At 41.1% G+C, this 16,417-nt stretch overlaps 2 protein-coding genes across 3 annotated transcripts; both read right to left on the reverse strand.

Moving 5' to 3' along the window:
- Nucleotides 1-2,610: 2,610 nt before the first annotated feature.
- Nucleotides 2,611-7,444, reverse strand: LOC124349234 (transforming growth factor-beta-induced protein ig-h3-like). Its single transcript, XM_046799674.1, has 6 exons — nt 7,073-7,444; nt 5,569-5,667; nt 4,751-4,815; nt 4,535-4,641; nt 4,047-4,446; nt 2,611-3,963 (listed from the first exon to the last, which is right to left on the reverse strand). The coding sequence occupies exons 1-5, from the start codon at nt 7,189-7,191 to the stop codon at nt 4,237-4,239; spliced, it is 600 nt and encodes a 199-aa protein (XP_046655630.1). The 5' UTR covers nt 7,192-7,444; the 3' UTR covers nt 2,611-3,963; nt 4,047-4,236.
- Nucleotides 7,445-8,050: 606 nt separating this feature from the next.
- On the reverse strand, nt 8,051-9,152 carry LOC124349235 (ER membrane protein complex subunit 6-like). Of its 2 annotated transcripts, none has more exons than XM_046799676.1 (6): nt 8,869-9,152; nt 8,725-8,796; nt 8,560-8,648; nt 8,403-8,495; nt 8,317-8,336; nt 8,051-8,232 (listed from the first exon to the last, which is right to left on the reverse strand). In XM_046799676.1, exons 2-6 carry the CDS (start codon nt 8,789-8,791, stop codon nt 8,202-8,204), a joined length of 300 nt encoding a protein of 99 aa, XP_046655632.1. In that variant the 5' UTR covers nt 8,792-8,796; nt 8,869-9,152; the 3' UTR covers nt 8,051-8,201. The 2 variants fall into 2 exon arrangements, with proteins under 2 accessions (XP_046655632.1, XP_046655631.1); XM_046799675.1 differs by having other exon boundaries at nt 8,926-9,151.
- Nucleotides 9,153-16,417: the final 7,265 nt, after the last annotated feature.

The following is a 16,417-nucleotide window of genomic DNA, read 5'->3' on the forward strand; positions in this document are numbered from 1 at the left end:
GGCACTTTGAGGTAGCAATAAGAAACAAAATCCGATCGCGGAATGCTGATCCCCTGAACGACGCCTTCACGCCGGAAGAACTCGACTAATTCATGACGAAATCAAAAAGTAATGCGACAGGGCCCGACCTGATCCAGAACAAGATGACAAGGAATCTGTCTAAACCCAACAAAACATCCCTTCTACACCTTTTCAACACGCTTTTGACTAACACCTACGTCCCGGCACAGTGAAAAGCTGCAGTGGTTATCCCCCTACTAAAAAAAAAGGCAAGCCAGTAGACGACCCCAACTCCTACCGACCAGTTTCACTCACCTTCTGCCTAGAAAAAACCTTTGAAAGACTGATGGCTAATCGACTAGACTGGTTTTTTCTTGAATCCAAATGAATCATTAATACAGCCCATGCAGGATTCCGGAGAGGATGCAGCACAACAAACCAGATCGCCTAAGTGGACGCCAACATTAAGTAGAGCTTCAACTAAAAACGCTCGACAGTGGCCACATTCCTCGACATAAACAAAGCCTATGACACGGTTTGCATCCAAGGCTTGCTTTTCAAGATGGCTAATAAAGGGATCGCTGGTGCGTTCCTAGGATGGATTAAGGAGTTCCTAACCGGACGTGGTATGAGTGTCAGGATCAGAAGCATAACCTCCATTCCAGCCCCGGTAGAAAACGGAGTACCCCCATGGCACGGTACTGAGCCCAAACATGTTCAACATCATGTAAATCGACTTCCCATCCTCCACCCCAGAGACGAAGATATTACTCTACGTCGACGATGTGCTTCTCTACTCGATGGTGAAGCGCCCATCTGACGCCGAAGTGACCCTACAGCCAGCCCTAGACAAAGTCCGAAGATGGGGAAGGAAATGGAAGTTCAGGTTCGCCCCGAATAAAAACGCGATGTCGGTGTTCACGAGAGCCTATAAACCCGGGAATGATCCTCTTCTTTATCTGAATGGCCATCGAATTCCCTCTCAACCCACATTTAAATTCCTGGGATTCTGGTTCGACTCCAAGCTGCTGTGGAAATCACACATCGATCACGTAACCAACCGTTGCCTCAACCTTAAAAACCTGTTCTCTATTCTGACTAGATCAAAGCTGACCAAACAACTCAAACACTCGTTCTCCTATACAAAAGCCTCGCCAGAAGCCTGATGGACATTGGGGCTATAGCCTACGGCAGCGCCAGCAAAACGAACTTGGAAAGAGTGGACGTAGTGGGGCGCGCTATACTAAGGAACATACTGGGAGTGAAACGATCTACCCTAGTAGAAATGTTGTATGTGGAAACAGGGACGGAATCACTCAGCTGGAGAACCAAACTGCTCACCCGTAAATACCTGACAAACCTAATCTACAAACCTTATACCCCAATGCAGTCCAGCTCGCTACTACAACCACCCAATGGAAACCTAGAAGCATCCCAGGCTTAATTAAGGAATTGGACTTCGTAAAATTTCTGGGCACCCCTTTTCTCACACCAACTCCAACTCCTCATCTACCTACAAATATCCACCACCCAGCAGACCACCCGACTACAAAACCTCATAGTTCCCCCTCAACAAAGAACAAGCCATGGCATGCAGGCACCGGACAACAAACCTCTTCAACTCCCTCAGCAGCAGTGCACCGGTGACATCCATCAGGGCCTACACCGATGGATCCAAATCATCATCCTCCGAGATCACGACATGCGCTATCTTTGTCCCCACCCTAAACAATGAACATGCCTGGACGCTAACGAAAGGCTCCAGCAATTTCATGGCGAAAGTCACAGCCATATAACATGCCCTTAAACTAATTTACGACATGGACTACTGCCCACCAGAAACCATATATATAGTGACTCCAGTTCAGCCATCACTGCCATCTCATCGAATTCCCTATCGGAAAATCAAGCGGTTACAGCCACCCGGGAAATAATTGCCAGCCTCAAATCAAATGGCAAACGAACAAGACTGACATGGATCCCTAGTCACACTGGTATAGAAGGGAATGAAAGGGTGGACAGACTGGCAGCTATGGAATGCAACACCCAGGACGGAGAGAGAGTCAACAACAGCCTTTCCCCCAAAGAAATGGTCTCAATAGTAAGGGCCAACTGGGCCACCAACCTCCTCCGTAACCAGCAGACTTGCAAAAAAAGTTGCATACAGATGAGATCAAGGTTAGGCACCATCATATGGCACCAACACGCAAACAGGAAAGTAGCAATATGCCTGCACAGACTCCGCTCAGGGCACAACCAACTCAATGCGTTCAGCCACAGGATAGACCCGGAAGCCGACCCAAGCTGCCGTTTGGGATGCGCAGCCATCGAAAACACCCGCCACATACTAGAATCCTGCCCAAGAAATGAAGAATTCCGCCTTTAAATCCGCCCACGTTCATTTTGGCTGGGTGAAGATGGACAAAAAAAAAATGAAAAAAAAATGAATTATTTTGCCGTGAACTGAAAAAAAAAATACATTTTTCAGTTTTTCTTTAATTGCGCCTTTATTTGTTATAAGAATTTTATGAGACCTTAACCAATCGACGTAAAATTAAATTTTACGTTAATATAACACATTTTATTTCATTTTTAAGAAATATTTGTATCGGAATTTGAAAAATAGAAACCTAAAATGGTTGAACTTTAAAAAATCATATTAAATCAGTCGGAAAATTTGACGAACGGCGAATAATTTACCGAGAAACAAGAGATATGTTTACATAACATTTCAAAAAATTGGGAGGGTATTTTTTGATAATCGTGGGATATATTGAAGTTTATAATCATAAATTCTTGTGTTTTGTGCGTGTTTTTCATCCCCCCGAGCTATTTCGTTCTCTTTTGGTCGGCCATTTTAGAAGGGGGAGCCCCCTTGGGGAATTTCAAAATGGAAAATCCTCCCCCTTCCTTTTTGGAAGAGGGAGCCCCCTTCAAAAATCATATATATATTACCACGGGGTTCGAAACCTGGTCCTTGGTTTCCAGGTGCACCTCTGCACCTATTCCTAAATGACGCCTTAACCCATACACACTCTCGTCCCCTTTTATTAATGTAAAAAGAAAATGTTTTAAATAATTTTAAATTTCAGTGGATCATCATCGGTCTGAAATCTTGTGTATCGATGATGAATCGTTGCTGGTTAACTTTTTCTTTACAGACGTCGTGAAAAATAAAAGCGACGAATTAAAAAAGATGAGCACAAAAAGCCCAAACTGTTTTGGAAATAGTCGATGACATTGAACTGGATCTGTTACTGGCAATTTGTGCAGATTAAGAGAAACTTTTCTTTAATTTGTCTTTATTTCTATGTTTTCCCCCTACTTTAACCGAATTTGAATGACTTTCAGTTGTCCCTTTCGATTTGTTTGCCACTTTACTTTATTCCGTTGTTGAAATTTTTCGCGGTTCTCTATTCAAGCAAATTAAGATTTAAAGTTCCATCACCATTCAAAGAATCGAAAGAATCGACAAGTTGACATTCGCAAATTCAACTGGCGCCTGGTAAAAACAATCTGAACCTCAATTGAAATGACTGGCAACGCGAGTACTTCCGGTGAGTCTTCTGGATGAGGAAAATCAAAAACATTCCAACAAAGGAAGGGGAAAATCAAAAAGTAGATCCCACTCACCAGCATAATAATAAGCTGCTGCCTCTGTATCGAACGCGACGTGATTGGCTAATCTAATACACGGATGGAATTAGATAATGCAGATCAAACGTACAGCGCCATCTTTTAGAGTTTTTCTGAGCTGAAAGCTAAAAACCCCAACCGAATAAAAGAAAAAAAACTGGCCGTTTTCAATAAAGAGCGATTCTTCATGGCATTTTCAGCCGCCGCCGTTCCTAATTCCTCGAAAGCGGCATCGGTGGGCACGAAGAATGTGGCCGATATGCCACCGGAAGCAAAATCAAGAGCGTCGCTGCCCGTTCCACCAATTCCATCGCTTGGAGGAACGTCCTGCATTGAGTTTGAGAAGAGAAGATTCAGAAAGGATGGTTTGGCTTTCGGCATTTAAGATGAATTTTCGAAGGTAGGTGTACTTAAAATTTCCTTCGCGTCGCAGTAAATCGCCGGCCGAAATGTTGGCCGGAATCATGACATGGCCCGTTCTGGCCTTCCATGTCGGCCTTCTCGATGACAGCGCATTCCACTCCGATGGCTTTGCGGTAGACGCTCAAACGGAGAGGATTCTCTTCGTCGAGGGACATGACGATCTGAAAAATTGGGAATTCAATATTTGTTGATACGCAAGCGATTGCCGTTGTAGAGCGTCGGTATGGTCTGATCGGCCTGGAAGGTATCGGACGTCACTTTGCGATCGGAGACGTGGTAACGAAGGATCGGATTTTCGATGTTGCCGCGGAAGGAGTCGACGCGGGCGCGCAATTCACGCGGTATGTTGGCGAAGGCTTCGTTGGTCGGAGCGAACAACGTAAATGCCTGGCGGTCAATGTTAAAGAGAGATAATCGACTGCTGATGCACACGAAATGCAAATTGAAAAATAATAATAAAAAAAGGGGTACATACTCCTTCGCGGGCCCATTCTTTCTGCAGACCGGATTCTTCGACGTATTGAACGAAATCCGTGGCTCCCAGCTCGCGTGCCGTTTCCAAAATGTTCTTCAGTGGCTTCACTGTCGAATGAGATTGACGTTATTTTTGTTTCTTTCCCGTTTTTTCTTTTTTTTTTGCGAAATTTTTCTTGAAAATACGGAAATCAATTTCTTTCACATTCTCACATACCTCCTGCGCATCCTTCTTGACCCGGTACGCGATGGAAGCCTTCACAGCACTCGAAACGAAGTACCCTGTCAAAGTAATTTCGATCGACATTTAGAAACTATAAGTAAGGCATCAATTTCTTCATTTTGCATTTGAAACGCAAAACCTAAATGAACACAGACACACTGCTGTACAGACACTCAGACAGACATAATAATAAAAAAAACGGAATATTAAAATATTAAACCTAAAACGAAAATGAATAAATAAATACTATACTACATGAAAAAAGAAAAAAAAAAGAAAACAAGCACTAAACAAAAATAGAGTGCGGGTTACAAAAATATCGGCCACCGAGAATCGACGACAACGGGAACATTGCGAGATGAGCGCGCTGGGAGCCGAGGTAATCAGATCTAAACACATAAACCACCACCATGATAACCCTAGTTGAACGAACGCCATCAAGCAACGGATGAGATTGCTGCGTTCATCGTCATTTTTTCCTCGGCCCCTAAGCGTTCGCGGTTGCCGGACAGAACGCGCATCGTGATGGTGTACACAAGCTGCACTATATTTAATGTTAAGGAAGAGTCACACGAACCCAAAACTTTCAACTAATAAAAAAAAAAGAAGAAGAAAACACATACACACAAAAAAAAAGCGAGAAAATGTTGACATAGATATACGACTATATACACAAGAAGAGTTGGATAATACGCGTGCGTGAAGACTGAAGAGCCAAATAAGCCAAGCCAAGTCAAGCCAAGACAGATGATGACGACGGGACGAAACGGAATGGGAGAATATGAGAATAGGGGGAGGGGAGATTGGCTTACGTTTTCTGGCCACAGATCTTGCGGGGCAGATAGTATTTACACTCTGTCCAGATTTTCCATTTGCTTCCAGGCACTTCTTCCACCACGCAGGCGTTGGGTCTGTAAAAATCAAATGAAACATTTTTTGGGGTCACATCATCGGCATACAATAAACCAGTAAGTTCGAGATTGATCATCACCACCTTCTCATCCATCTCACTTACATAATCATCATCATCATATTTAAAATAAAAAAGACGCAAATTCTAAGGTTGTTCGCCTTTTTTTTTTCGAAGCAAGTTTTGTGATTTATTTATTTAGCTTTGACTCTCCGACTCCGATGACGCGGCGTAAAAAGCAAAAAAATCCCCCCTAGTGATGCAGCACTATGTTGTTTTTTGCGACGCGGCAAGTCACACGGACGACGAACGCTAACGACTCGGGCAGATTTTTCTACGCTGAAGTCTTAATGAATATTGTGCGCAGATAGGCTACTGGGATAGGATGCCAACAGCCGAGCATGGCAGAGCAGTATAGTGTACAATTTACTTGACTATGAAAAGGAAAAAATCGTGACGTAAAAAAAAAAATGTTAAAATGTAAATTTGTGTGTGTCGTGCATGGCTGGATTCAAAGAGGGCAAGTCCTTTAATATGGTGATAAAACAACATGGATGAATAACCCATTTGATAGATCAGCGACGGAGATGGATGAACGCGGTGCTGTAGTGATGAAAACTTCCGTACATGGTAGCAAGTGCGCGCCTGTTTGTCAGTCGTATTCAAAATAAAATGTTGTTTATGCGATCGAGATCACCAAACCGTCTAGGATGGGAAATTATACACGACAAGGGAGGTCTACAAGCTGTATAGAAGCTACAACCACAATAACAACACTGTACATGGCTATCGTGTCGACGGATGGCCTGATCACCTCGCCGCGCACGAACGCGATGGACCTCACGGTAGCGTTTCCCAGCAGTGCTCTTTACCATATAAGCTGAACGGAGAATATTAGATCACGTGACGAATCTTTTGCCTTTGCCTTTCCGGCTCGCTGCAGCTGACCCACAAAAACCCTATTCTCTATTCAGCGTTCAATGAATCACCGCGCCATTCAATTTAAAAATTTTACCAACAAAATTGACGCATTTAGATGAATTTTCTATACATTAGCATCAGCAAAACTCAAATGAAGTTGAAATTTCCATAGGCGAAGCTGCAGGACGTCAACCCGGCTGGTGTTATCGACAGGAATGACGATGAACACACGAATGCAAACCCAAAAAGAGTTTCACATTGTGACCTTGGCTGGTGTATGGCGATAATTATTCAGAACGGCAGTGCATTGTCCCCCCCGAAAGAACCGTCATCCGAAAAGAATCTGACCAAATAAGGCTCGAGTCCGCAGTCATCAATTGCAAATCCTCCGAGGACTAGCCCGTTTCCTAGTTGGGACGCAGTCGTCTTACTTGACGCTCTCGCCGCATGCCAATAAAAGCCAAAACTAGACGATCTCTGCTTACCCTTGCTGGCGTGCGAATCGGATGTGCCACGAAGGCAACTTGGACTTGTTGGCAGCATCCACCGTGAACCAGGAAGCGCAGCAGAGCAGGACGACAATCAACAGGGAGATGGCTTTCATCGTTCAATTGTTTTTCGCTGTTATTTTCGTTCCAAGTTGTAGCTGATCCACTGTGAGTACTAACTTTTCACGTCACGACGAAGCGCGAAGCTCGGCTTATCTTCTTTCCAAAATAAACAAGTCGAACGAGACGCAAAAAAACAAACAAAACGGGCTGGTTCGTTTTCTCTTCAGATGCCGACGAGATCCAACAATGCTGATCATGCAGCAGCTGAACTGACGCCACAGCTTCGACTGGCGAGGTGCTCTTCTCTCACTATAGTTTGGGCTGTCCATCAGTGCATCGGTGGACGTGGGAGGTAGGGCCTGATACGATTGCGTGAGCGTGAGTGGACCATCGAGTTTCGTCCCGCCTTGTTTGTGCGGTCGCCTTTTCTTGCCCTTTGAGCACGCCGTTTCCGATTTAAAAGCTATAATCAGGACACCATTTGCCATGCAGGGCATTATCGCTTCTTTCGATTTTTCGATTTATTTAATTTTGTACAGCATGAATTCTCCTCTTTAAAAGCCGACGATTCAGATTGCAGACGGTCGGGCATAGGGCCTAAATTGCAATGCACATCTTTTCGCATCTACAAGGTTAATGACTTTTTTTCACCATCTAAACTGTTAATACATGTGAAAAGAAAGTGAAGAAAACCCCAACAAAAAATATGAAATTGACCTAAATGAAGTGTTTTCAGAACTTTTGTGTTAAATTTCTCAAACCCACAATGATGTAGGCCGTAGAATGATTTATCCACGCATTGGAAAAAAGAAATCTGAATAGCAACAATCAGCTTGCTGCATTTCTTCTTTAATGGATATCAAATCTATTCCAATACCTTAATCTATCTCAATACAAAAATATACTTAAGAGTTTTCACACACATTCGCTTCATTGAAGCGCAATTTTTATTACTTCTAATGATCAAATCAATAACCAAATAGAAAGAAAAAAAGCAATGCTTGGTAGGGGGAATATGCTAGATGAAGAATGGGAATGACGGGACCAGTTGTGTAGATGTGTCCTAATAGACGTGCACCATTCCATAGATAAATCTGTAAATTAATTTTGTTAAGGATTTCCTAATTTGAGGTTATTATAAACACTAGGCATAGATTTTTGTTATTTTAAAAGGATACGTCCAGAAAAGAACATATGTCTGAAATTGATTAAAAAAAAAACATTAATACTTTGACAGGTATGAAAATTATATAAAATTGATTACAATTAGGCCACCACTTAATCCACTAGATAGAAGTGAACTTCTACTAGTAAAATATTTCTCCCAATGTGGTCCTGCTTTCAGCAATAGAAGAAGCTGTAATAACAAACAAGTTAAATAATGTTATTTCCCCCTAGTAACAATTAGTTTTATTACTTACCCATATAGAAACCGCACAAAATATGTAAAATGCAAAGCCGTATAGACTTGTAAGGCCTAAAATCCCAGCAGTACCTCCTCCTAAAGCAGCTAATATACAAACAACAGTCAGTAAACAAATATTTTAAAAAGCAATATGAAGTTCATAAAAATCTGTAGTTATTACCCATAGATGTTCGACAGTATTCAACTACCATTGCATTATTTCTGATTGAACCCTCACTGAATGCCATTATCTCTGAAATATAATAGCATATTTCAAAATCAAAACAATTAGAACACAAACCAAGAAATGCTGAAAAAATGATACCTAATAATAAACCAATCACTTAAGAACCTAGTTGAAATTGTAATAAAATAAACGTGCCTCCGTTACTCTTTTCCACTGTTCGAGACTTATTTTTCGATGCCATTATGAAAGATTATTACTTGTATGCGAATAAAACTGTTTAATTAATTATCAACACAAATAATGAAATTAAGCCGGTTTAAAAGTTTACATTGACAATATAGCAAATTCCAAAATGCAAGAGTTATTGAGTTGTTAATGACACTACACGGATGCTAGAGCCCAGACCCCAGAGACAAACAGAGATTCCTCACTCTTTTTTTCTGATCCTGCATTCGCGATAGTAGCGGTTCCTTTCGTCTTACCCACGAACTATTCCAAAGGAAAAAAGTTGTAGCATATTTTAAATTATTTTTTAAGTAAAAAATAATTAAGAAATTAAAAACTACACAGCTACAATTGCTGGACACAAAATTATAAGTGCATACGGTAGGCACCAAAAGTATCCGGACACCCCAGAGAACCTTATGGGAAAACGCAGTTTTCGCAATGCGAAAAAGTACTAAAATTTTCATTCCATTTGGATAAAAATTTTTTGTGTAGGTTCTCTCGGGTGCCAGGAACAGGGCTTATTTTTTAGAATTTTAAAATAACGGAAAGGGTGGGCAAAGCTAATAATATTGGAAAATAGAATTCACTAGTCCCTTTCTAGTGAGAAACTCTATATATCTTCTACCTAATACATCGGATATAAAACTTAAATATGATATATAATGGATATGGTCTATACAGAATATATAAACAAAATGAACTCTAATTAATAATTTAACACGTCCAGTAGGTAGCGATGTGGTCCGGACGTTTTCTAGCGGTTTTTTTTAATGGTTTTTTTAGATGGGTTTTTCTTCTTCCGTGGGTTGGAGCGGGTTGGGCCAACAGAGTAAATGAGTTTGGCCTGGGCCGACCCATGGGTCAAAATTTTTTTACCGGCCGGGTAACGGCCCGGGTAAAAAATCGGCTCAAACACACTTTTTTTTTACAAACTTTAAAAAATTCCCTAAATTTCTTAATGATCTTCTTCTTCCAACAGTAACACGTCAATTCTATCTTCTGAACACCCCTGAACGCCCTTTTCTACCACTTATCCTACTTTTCATGCTACGAAATTCTCGTAGAACATTTGGCGGCAATATTTTTAGGTCTTTCTTGAGGCCGCAGGCATAGAGAATAACGAGCTTCTATATGTGACTACTAGATGGCCCGCGGACCCGGGGGTTCAACCCGTCGTCCGCCCCGTTAAAAAAAATGCCTCGGTGGGTCGAGTCGGGTTGTTTTTTTTTTTGTTCAGCCCGGGCGGTGGCCCGGGTTTTCATCGGCCGGGCCACAGCCCTACCAGTAGGCCTATTTATTTATTTTGATTATCTAAAAAAATTTACATAAAAAGTGGTTAATTTCTTCAAATAAAGGTGCAATAACGTTAAAATAACATAGAGCACACGACAATGCGTACACGATTTAGACAATTTCTGTTATTGTCTGCCGGCTCAAAATCGTGTACCGAGGTCCATAAGCCCCTCCTTCTACGGGGAGGAGTTGAGCAAATACACGGTAGTTGACACGACAGAGACAGTATGCGTACACGGTGATGCGTACACGATATAGACTAGCCCCGCAACTTACGACAATGTGCACAACTGTGGCCTATAGCCGAACTAAATTTTTTGCTATGCTTGATTCTTAGCGTTTTAATTTTCCTGTGCCACAAAGCAGACGCATCTTCTTGTACAGTGTGATTAATACGACGTGATAAATTAACTCGTGGTAAACCCAATCCAAAGTCGGCTCCAAAGTCACCCACTCAACTTCAAAGTTGGGTGGATTGGTTCGTCAACACTTAAATGGAAGAGCCAATTTTTGGATTGGGTATACAACGAGTCAAGGACGGTTGGAACCCTAGCGGTGTTGTAACATACCAAAGCGCAACAGCCGCTTCTGTCCAAACCCTACTCACCCGATAAAGGAGTGAACAACATCTATTGCGTTACGAATCATCAATCTTTCCCATTGTGTATTCATTCTGGACTCCAGATGTCGTTGTTTTGTGTTTAAGTCTTTCACTGGTTTGCCGACCGCTAGAGGGTTTGAAGGACGAGGAGGCACAGGGGAGTGGCCACCAACCCAGGTGTGGACTATCACTTCATTCCTAGATGCCAACATCCTGCATTCGGAGATAATCGGAAGATTTGATAACACTATCTTATCAGATAAGATCAGATTAAATATCTTTTTTGGCGAATCCTAAAAAATTTTCCTAAATCAAATTTTTTTTTGCTTATTTTAGTTTTAATTCATCAGTAAAATATGGGGGGTCTCAGGTTGTAATGGATAAATAATTTGACATTGGTTCAAGATGCACTCTTTTCCACACTGAAAACTCATTATATTCTCATGAACAAGAACAAACATAGCACATACAAACATAGCACATAAATCAATGTTACACATTGCGAATTTTCTGAATCGTATGAGTCGTTGTGGACATATTGAAGATTATGACACATTTGACATATTGAAGAGGGAGGAACAAGAAACGGAGACTATCCGACAATGGAGGAGGTCGCGTTGTGACGTCGGGAATCGTCACCGATTACGTGTCCATGAAGTCCATGACACCTTGGACAGTGAGGACGCACAACTCCACAAATCCAAGGAAGAAGGACATGACATGAAAAAAGCGGTTGTTTCGCTGGCGATCGATGTCAATGATGCTTATGATCAGGCACAAAACGATTTCAATCGCCAGCAAGCTGGCGTAAATGATGTTGAGGTGTCGCGCAGCAGGTGATGCGAGGAAGAAGAGGAAGTTTCGTTCATCCGACAATGGAGGAGGTCGTGTTGTGACGTCGGGAATCGTCACCGATGACATAAAATACCCCATTGGTGTCCATGATGTCCATGACACCACGGACGGTGAGGACACATAGTTCGACAAATCCAAGAAAAAATGCTATCACATGGAAAAATCGGTTGTTGGCTTGGCGGTCTATATCGATAACGCTTATGATCAAACATAAGACGATCTCTGTTGCCAGCAAGCTGGCGTAAATCACGTTGAGATCGCGGGCAGCAGGTGTTAATTCCGTGGCGATGAAGTCGTAGATTACTTTAATCAAAGCACCAAAGGCTTTCGCCATGGCGGCTGCTGCGCCAATCGTGACGGCCAAGTTGTTCTGAATTTCAGCCTAGAGGATAAAAAAAAGTTAAAAGTTGAATTTAGGGTTAAAAGTTAAAATGAATTAGTTAAAACTAATTTTAGGGTTACCATTTCGAAAAAAACTTGCGTTGTGACTTTCGTCACGGATTCCGTAGAAGACCCCATTGGCGTCCATGATGTCCATGATCGAACTATTTGTTTGTTTTTTAAGACAATTCTGTAAAAAACTGAAAAACAAACAGAACTTTTGAGAATTTTCGACTCATTTTTCGCAATCTGGCAAATGCAACAAAAAACCCGGGACATTCCCGATTGCAGACTGCAATTTACTAATTTAGCGAACGACACATGAAATTGATAGGTGTTTCGTCTCGTGTTTTAAATTACTTTTTAGAGTGAGAAATATTAGAAATAGTAGATAAATCTTCAAGGAGATAGTTTATGCTCTTTGCAATGAATATTCTACTATTGGGTGGCTCAAAACAAAAAAATCGCCGTTCGGATTTTTTTATAGGAAACTGTTTATATCGAACGATCTTTGACAGTCCAGTCATTTTTTTCCAGGCCAGCTGCCAGGAGCAGGCAGAAGCCAATGAAAGGCATGTACAGGATTCGTTCAGCCACGACGAAGCCGACGTAGTAGAAGAGATTAGAGGCTGGAAGGAATGGCGAGACGAGCAAGGACAATGCTGTTGCAGTCAGCTATTGGTTTTTTTTTGCAGACACCCGCATTGTTGTTGGATAGTTTACAGCCATTTGCCCACCAGGACGGCCAGTCCTGCGTAAAAGAGGAAAGTTGCAAAGTTTCTGGGGTCGCTCAGTCGGCTGATGAGCGGAACAGCATCCATAGACAAGTCGAAGCTAAGCCATGCTGGCCAGAGAAGTAACCCAAAATTGAAGGCCACAGGCAGGTGGAGAAAGGTTAAGGTGCGGGTCAGTAGCGAGGCATCGCGCGAAACGGGATTGTCGGCGGCCGCGAACCAAGAAAGTGATGCCGTAGTGCCACCCAGCATGTACATTCGGACTCATATCTGGACGGCCCAAACGGCTCCCAGCAGGGCCAGGCTTATACCGTTTAAATCGGCTTAACGGGCTCTATCAAATAGCGATAAGTTTGATTGGAGATTCCGTGCCACTATAGGCCACTTCCCAACAAATTTAATAGTGGACCAAACTTTAGATAGTGCACTTTTATTTTTTTTTTCGTTGCATATTTGTTTTACTCTCTCTATAAAGCCAACCCAAAACAGAAAGTGCGTTTCAACATCCCACCGAAAATGCCTCACAAACGTTGCTGACAGCAGAAACAACTTTTGATTCGGCAATGACAACCAGAAACTCAACAGTATAGCTTTGACTGCGAACACATTATTCCGGACAACAGGCAGCTATCGCCAGACTGAAAATTTTGTTTCTTTGATTAGCACATACCCACTAACAGAATCTTTATAGGATTCGCTACTTTTCTAGTAGAATTCACATACCTTTTTTTGAGTGAACAACAATTGTTACACATAATAGACAAGAGTGAGACATTAATGTCTCAAAATACTAGTGGGCAGATTTACGCAGTCGTAATAGCAAGAGGTCTGTTTATTTATCTTTTTCATGTGCAAAATGTTGTTCATTCATATATTATTTTCTGATAGGGATGTTAACCGTAATGAGGACTATTTTTCTACTGTGATACCTGCTCGGTTGACAGGAAAACAGAGTTCAGTTATTTTCCTGTCTCAAAAGTATCAACGAAATATATTTTTTTCGTTTGATTTAGCACGTCTTCAGAGTAATTTAAAATACTTGGCAACAGGTACCTCAGAATATAAGTTGATGGAAATAATTTTTTTCATATCCATTGATTTGGGAAGGGAAACAAGCAAAGACAAGTAATCAATATATCCTACAAAGACATTTCCTATGATTGTTTTATTATATATTTTCATGGAAGAGGAACGACACACAAACAAATATTTCACAAAGAAGCCGAGCAAACGAGTGAATCGGAAATTCCATGTCCACTTGGTCTGCAATTAAAAGATTTATGGATAATAATTAGAGTTTTATTTGTTTGTGTGTTTTCGTTTGTGATTTCGATTCTATGTAGAAAATATAATTATAGATATCGATAATCCAAATTGTACATGCAAAATTAACTTTGTTGCTAGAGGAGTGATCTTGGTGTTGGTAGAGCGACTCAGCCCCATCAAGTCTTTCACGGTATCCAAACATGACCATGAATTCGGTTGTACCATAATACAAAATATGGTATGAAAAAATGGTAATACAAAGAACCACATCGCAATCGAGAAATTAAAGTCCATTATTTAAACTTGAATGGTGAGTTGTCGAAATTTTACAAATGTTACAAGTGCTGGTTGTTGTCTTTTCGGCATGTGCAATAATTTCCTACACATCAGTTAGAGATTAATTCTTACACTTATTGACAGGTGAATGTGACATGAATGTTGGCACCTGTTATGGGTTATGCCCTCGTTCCCCCATGCCCATGCTCAAGACCAAAATGCCAATTCCTATAGACTGACCATGTCCATTGCGGATTTGGGAATGGATTACTTGACCAGCCAAAAAGTGAATATAACTGTTAATTAACCAATTGAAAACTACCATCGTTAGGTAAACATTGTGTTTTTCGTGTTTTTTTAGGGTCTCAAAAGTGCATATGCCATTCCGGTTTCGATTTTGTGGACAACGTCTCTGGCATTTTCAAGTTGCCAGCCTCTGAAATTTTCTCTTCTCGGATGGAATTAACGTAATCTCGTTGAAAATTAGCGCAAGGGGTGAAAAATCATTTCCGGTGACGGCCAAGTTCAGTGCACAGTGCCATAATCATTACCAAGCCGTCGATTGCGACAGATACCCTTAATGCGCCAACCCACTCCATCCAAATTTGTAGCGCCGGTTTCCATCATTCTTCTCATCGGAGTGGCCTTTATTTTACTTCCAACGATCCAGCAGAGCTAAGGGCTCTGGCTTCACAAGATAACAATTAATATTCTTGAACTTAAACAATAGAATGATTTTTTTTAACCATAAGTCAAAGGTGATCCCTGATAAAGGAATCATCAACTGCAAAAATTTTTTATTCGATAAATAAATTAGAGCACTTACTTCTCTTTCTCATTAAATTAATTTTATTGATTATTGAGCTTTTAGTATGTTGGAAGCATGCTGTTTGTACGGCAAAGATTTAAAATAAATCACTCTTCTTAATAATGAAGTTCTTGACGGACATCCCGACTCATATCTATGTACCTTCTTTTAGCTATCTTTAACCGGCATAGAATTGCGCCGTACTTTCGTTTGAGCCTCCGCTGAATTGCTCTATCGAGGTTAGTTTCAATTGCAGGAATTTGAAGCTGCTCTATGTCATCCTCAATTTCTGGGACTTCTGAGAGCTCTCCATTGTAATCAATGTTCTAAGTGAAATAAAGTGTGCACGTAAAGACGCCAATACGACATGAGCTTAATAATACCTGGTCGAGTTCAGTGAAGTATAAATGATTTTGTTGCGCCCTTTTCTGCAACCGTCTCAAACCTGTAGTAAAAAGTCTTGTAGGTGATAAATTCCCACGTACTGTTCGAAGTCCATGCCCGAATCCAGCTACCAACAAATTCATCGATAAATGTATGGCTAACGGGAAGGAATATGAAATGTAGGCAAAAGATATCCTCCTCATTGTCAGGATCCAATAACTGTCTTCGTTCCAGTCTCCGAAATATAAAATTTATTTTTTTAAAGCTTATAGCTACTGATGTTATTGTTTATCAGACTGAATTTACATGAACAATGATTGGAATACATGTATCACACCATTGAGAAAATCAACCCATAAGCGCCCAATTCTTTGATTATGAACTGAACGTCCCGTTAATGTGCTGCCCCGGTTCGTCCACGGTGTGTAAGCATGAATTGGGCAACTTTCACGTTTTTCCCACCATGAAGATCGGTACTATATACAACACACATAAATAATAAGTAAAAACCAGGTTGTAATGGCAGCTTACCGCAAACGGGATGGGAGTCCGTATTTCCTGACCACAGTGATAAATCCATTTAATACCGTTTGTGATCTGTTATTGTTTGAAACAGTCATGAAGTAAATTAAGCGTGAATATCCATCCAACGCTTCGTGAATTATGAACCTCCACCTCAATACAATATAAAAATTAATAAAGTACGTCCAAAAGAAATGGTATTATTGCTTACCGAACTAGTTTATGGTTTCCATCTAAATGAATAACGGACAGTGGAGCTCGGACATAATACACCCGACGCATGATTATTTGGGGTTGTACAAAATGTCCGACTATTGAATCTATTGCAGCACAAACTCT

This window comes from Daphnia pulicaria, chromosome 7 (assembly GCF_021234035.1).
Source record: "Daphnia pulicaria isolate SC F1-1A chromosome 7, SC_F0-13Bv2, whole genome shotgun sequence".
NCBI classification, from domain to species: domain Eukaryota; kingdom Metazoa; phylum Arthropoda; class Branchiopoda; order Diplostraca; family Daphniidae; genus Daphnia; species Daphnia pulicaria.

What these genes read in the sequence shown, in the direction of transcription:
- LOC124349234 (XM_046799674.1), bottom strand. Translation starts at nt 7,191, where the DNA reads ATGAAAGCCATCTCCCTGTTGATTGTCGTCCTGCTCTGCTGCGCTTCC. An exon ending in TCAAGAAGGATGCGCAGGAG is followed by an intron (nt 4,642 to 4,750) that starts GTATGTGAGAAT and finishes CTCATTCGACAG; the next exon opens with TGAAGCCACTGAAGAACATT. An exon ending in AAGAATGGGCCCGCGAAGGA is followed by an intron (nt 4,447 to 4,534) that starts GTATGTACCCCT and finishes ATTGACCGCCAG; the next exon opens with GCATTTACGTTGTTCGCTCC.
- LOC124349235 (XM_046799675.1), bottom strand. Translation starts at nt 8,971, where the DNA reads ATGGCATCGAAAAATAAGTCTCGAACAGTGGAAAAGAGTAACGGAG. An exon ending in AGTGGAAAAGAGTAACGGAG is followed by an intron (nt 8,797 to 8,925) that starts GCACGTTTATTT and finishes ATTATATTTCAG; the next exon opens with AGATAATGGCATTCAGTGAG. An exon ending in GATTAAGTGGTGGCCTAATT is followed by an intron (nt 8,337 to 8,402) that starts GTAATCAATTTT and finishes AATCAATTTCAG; the next exon opens with ACATATGTTCTTTTCTGGAC.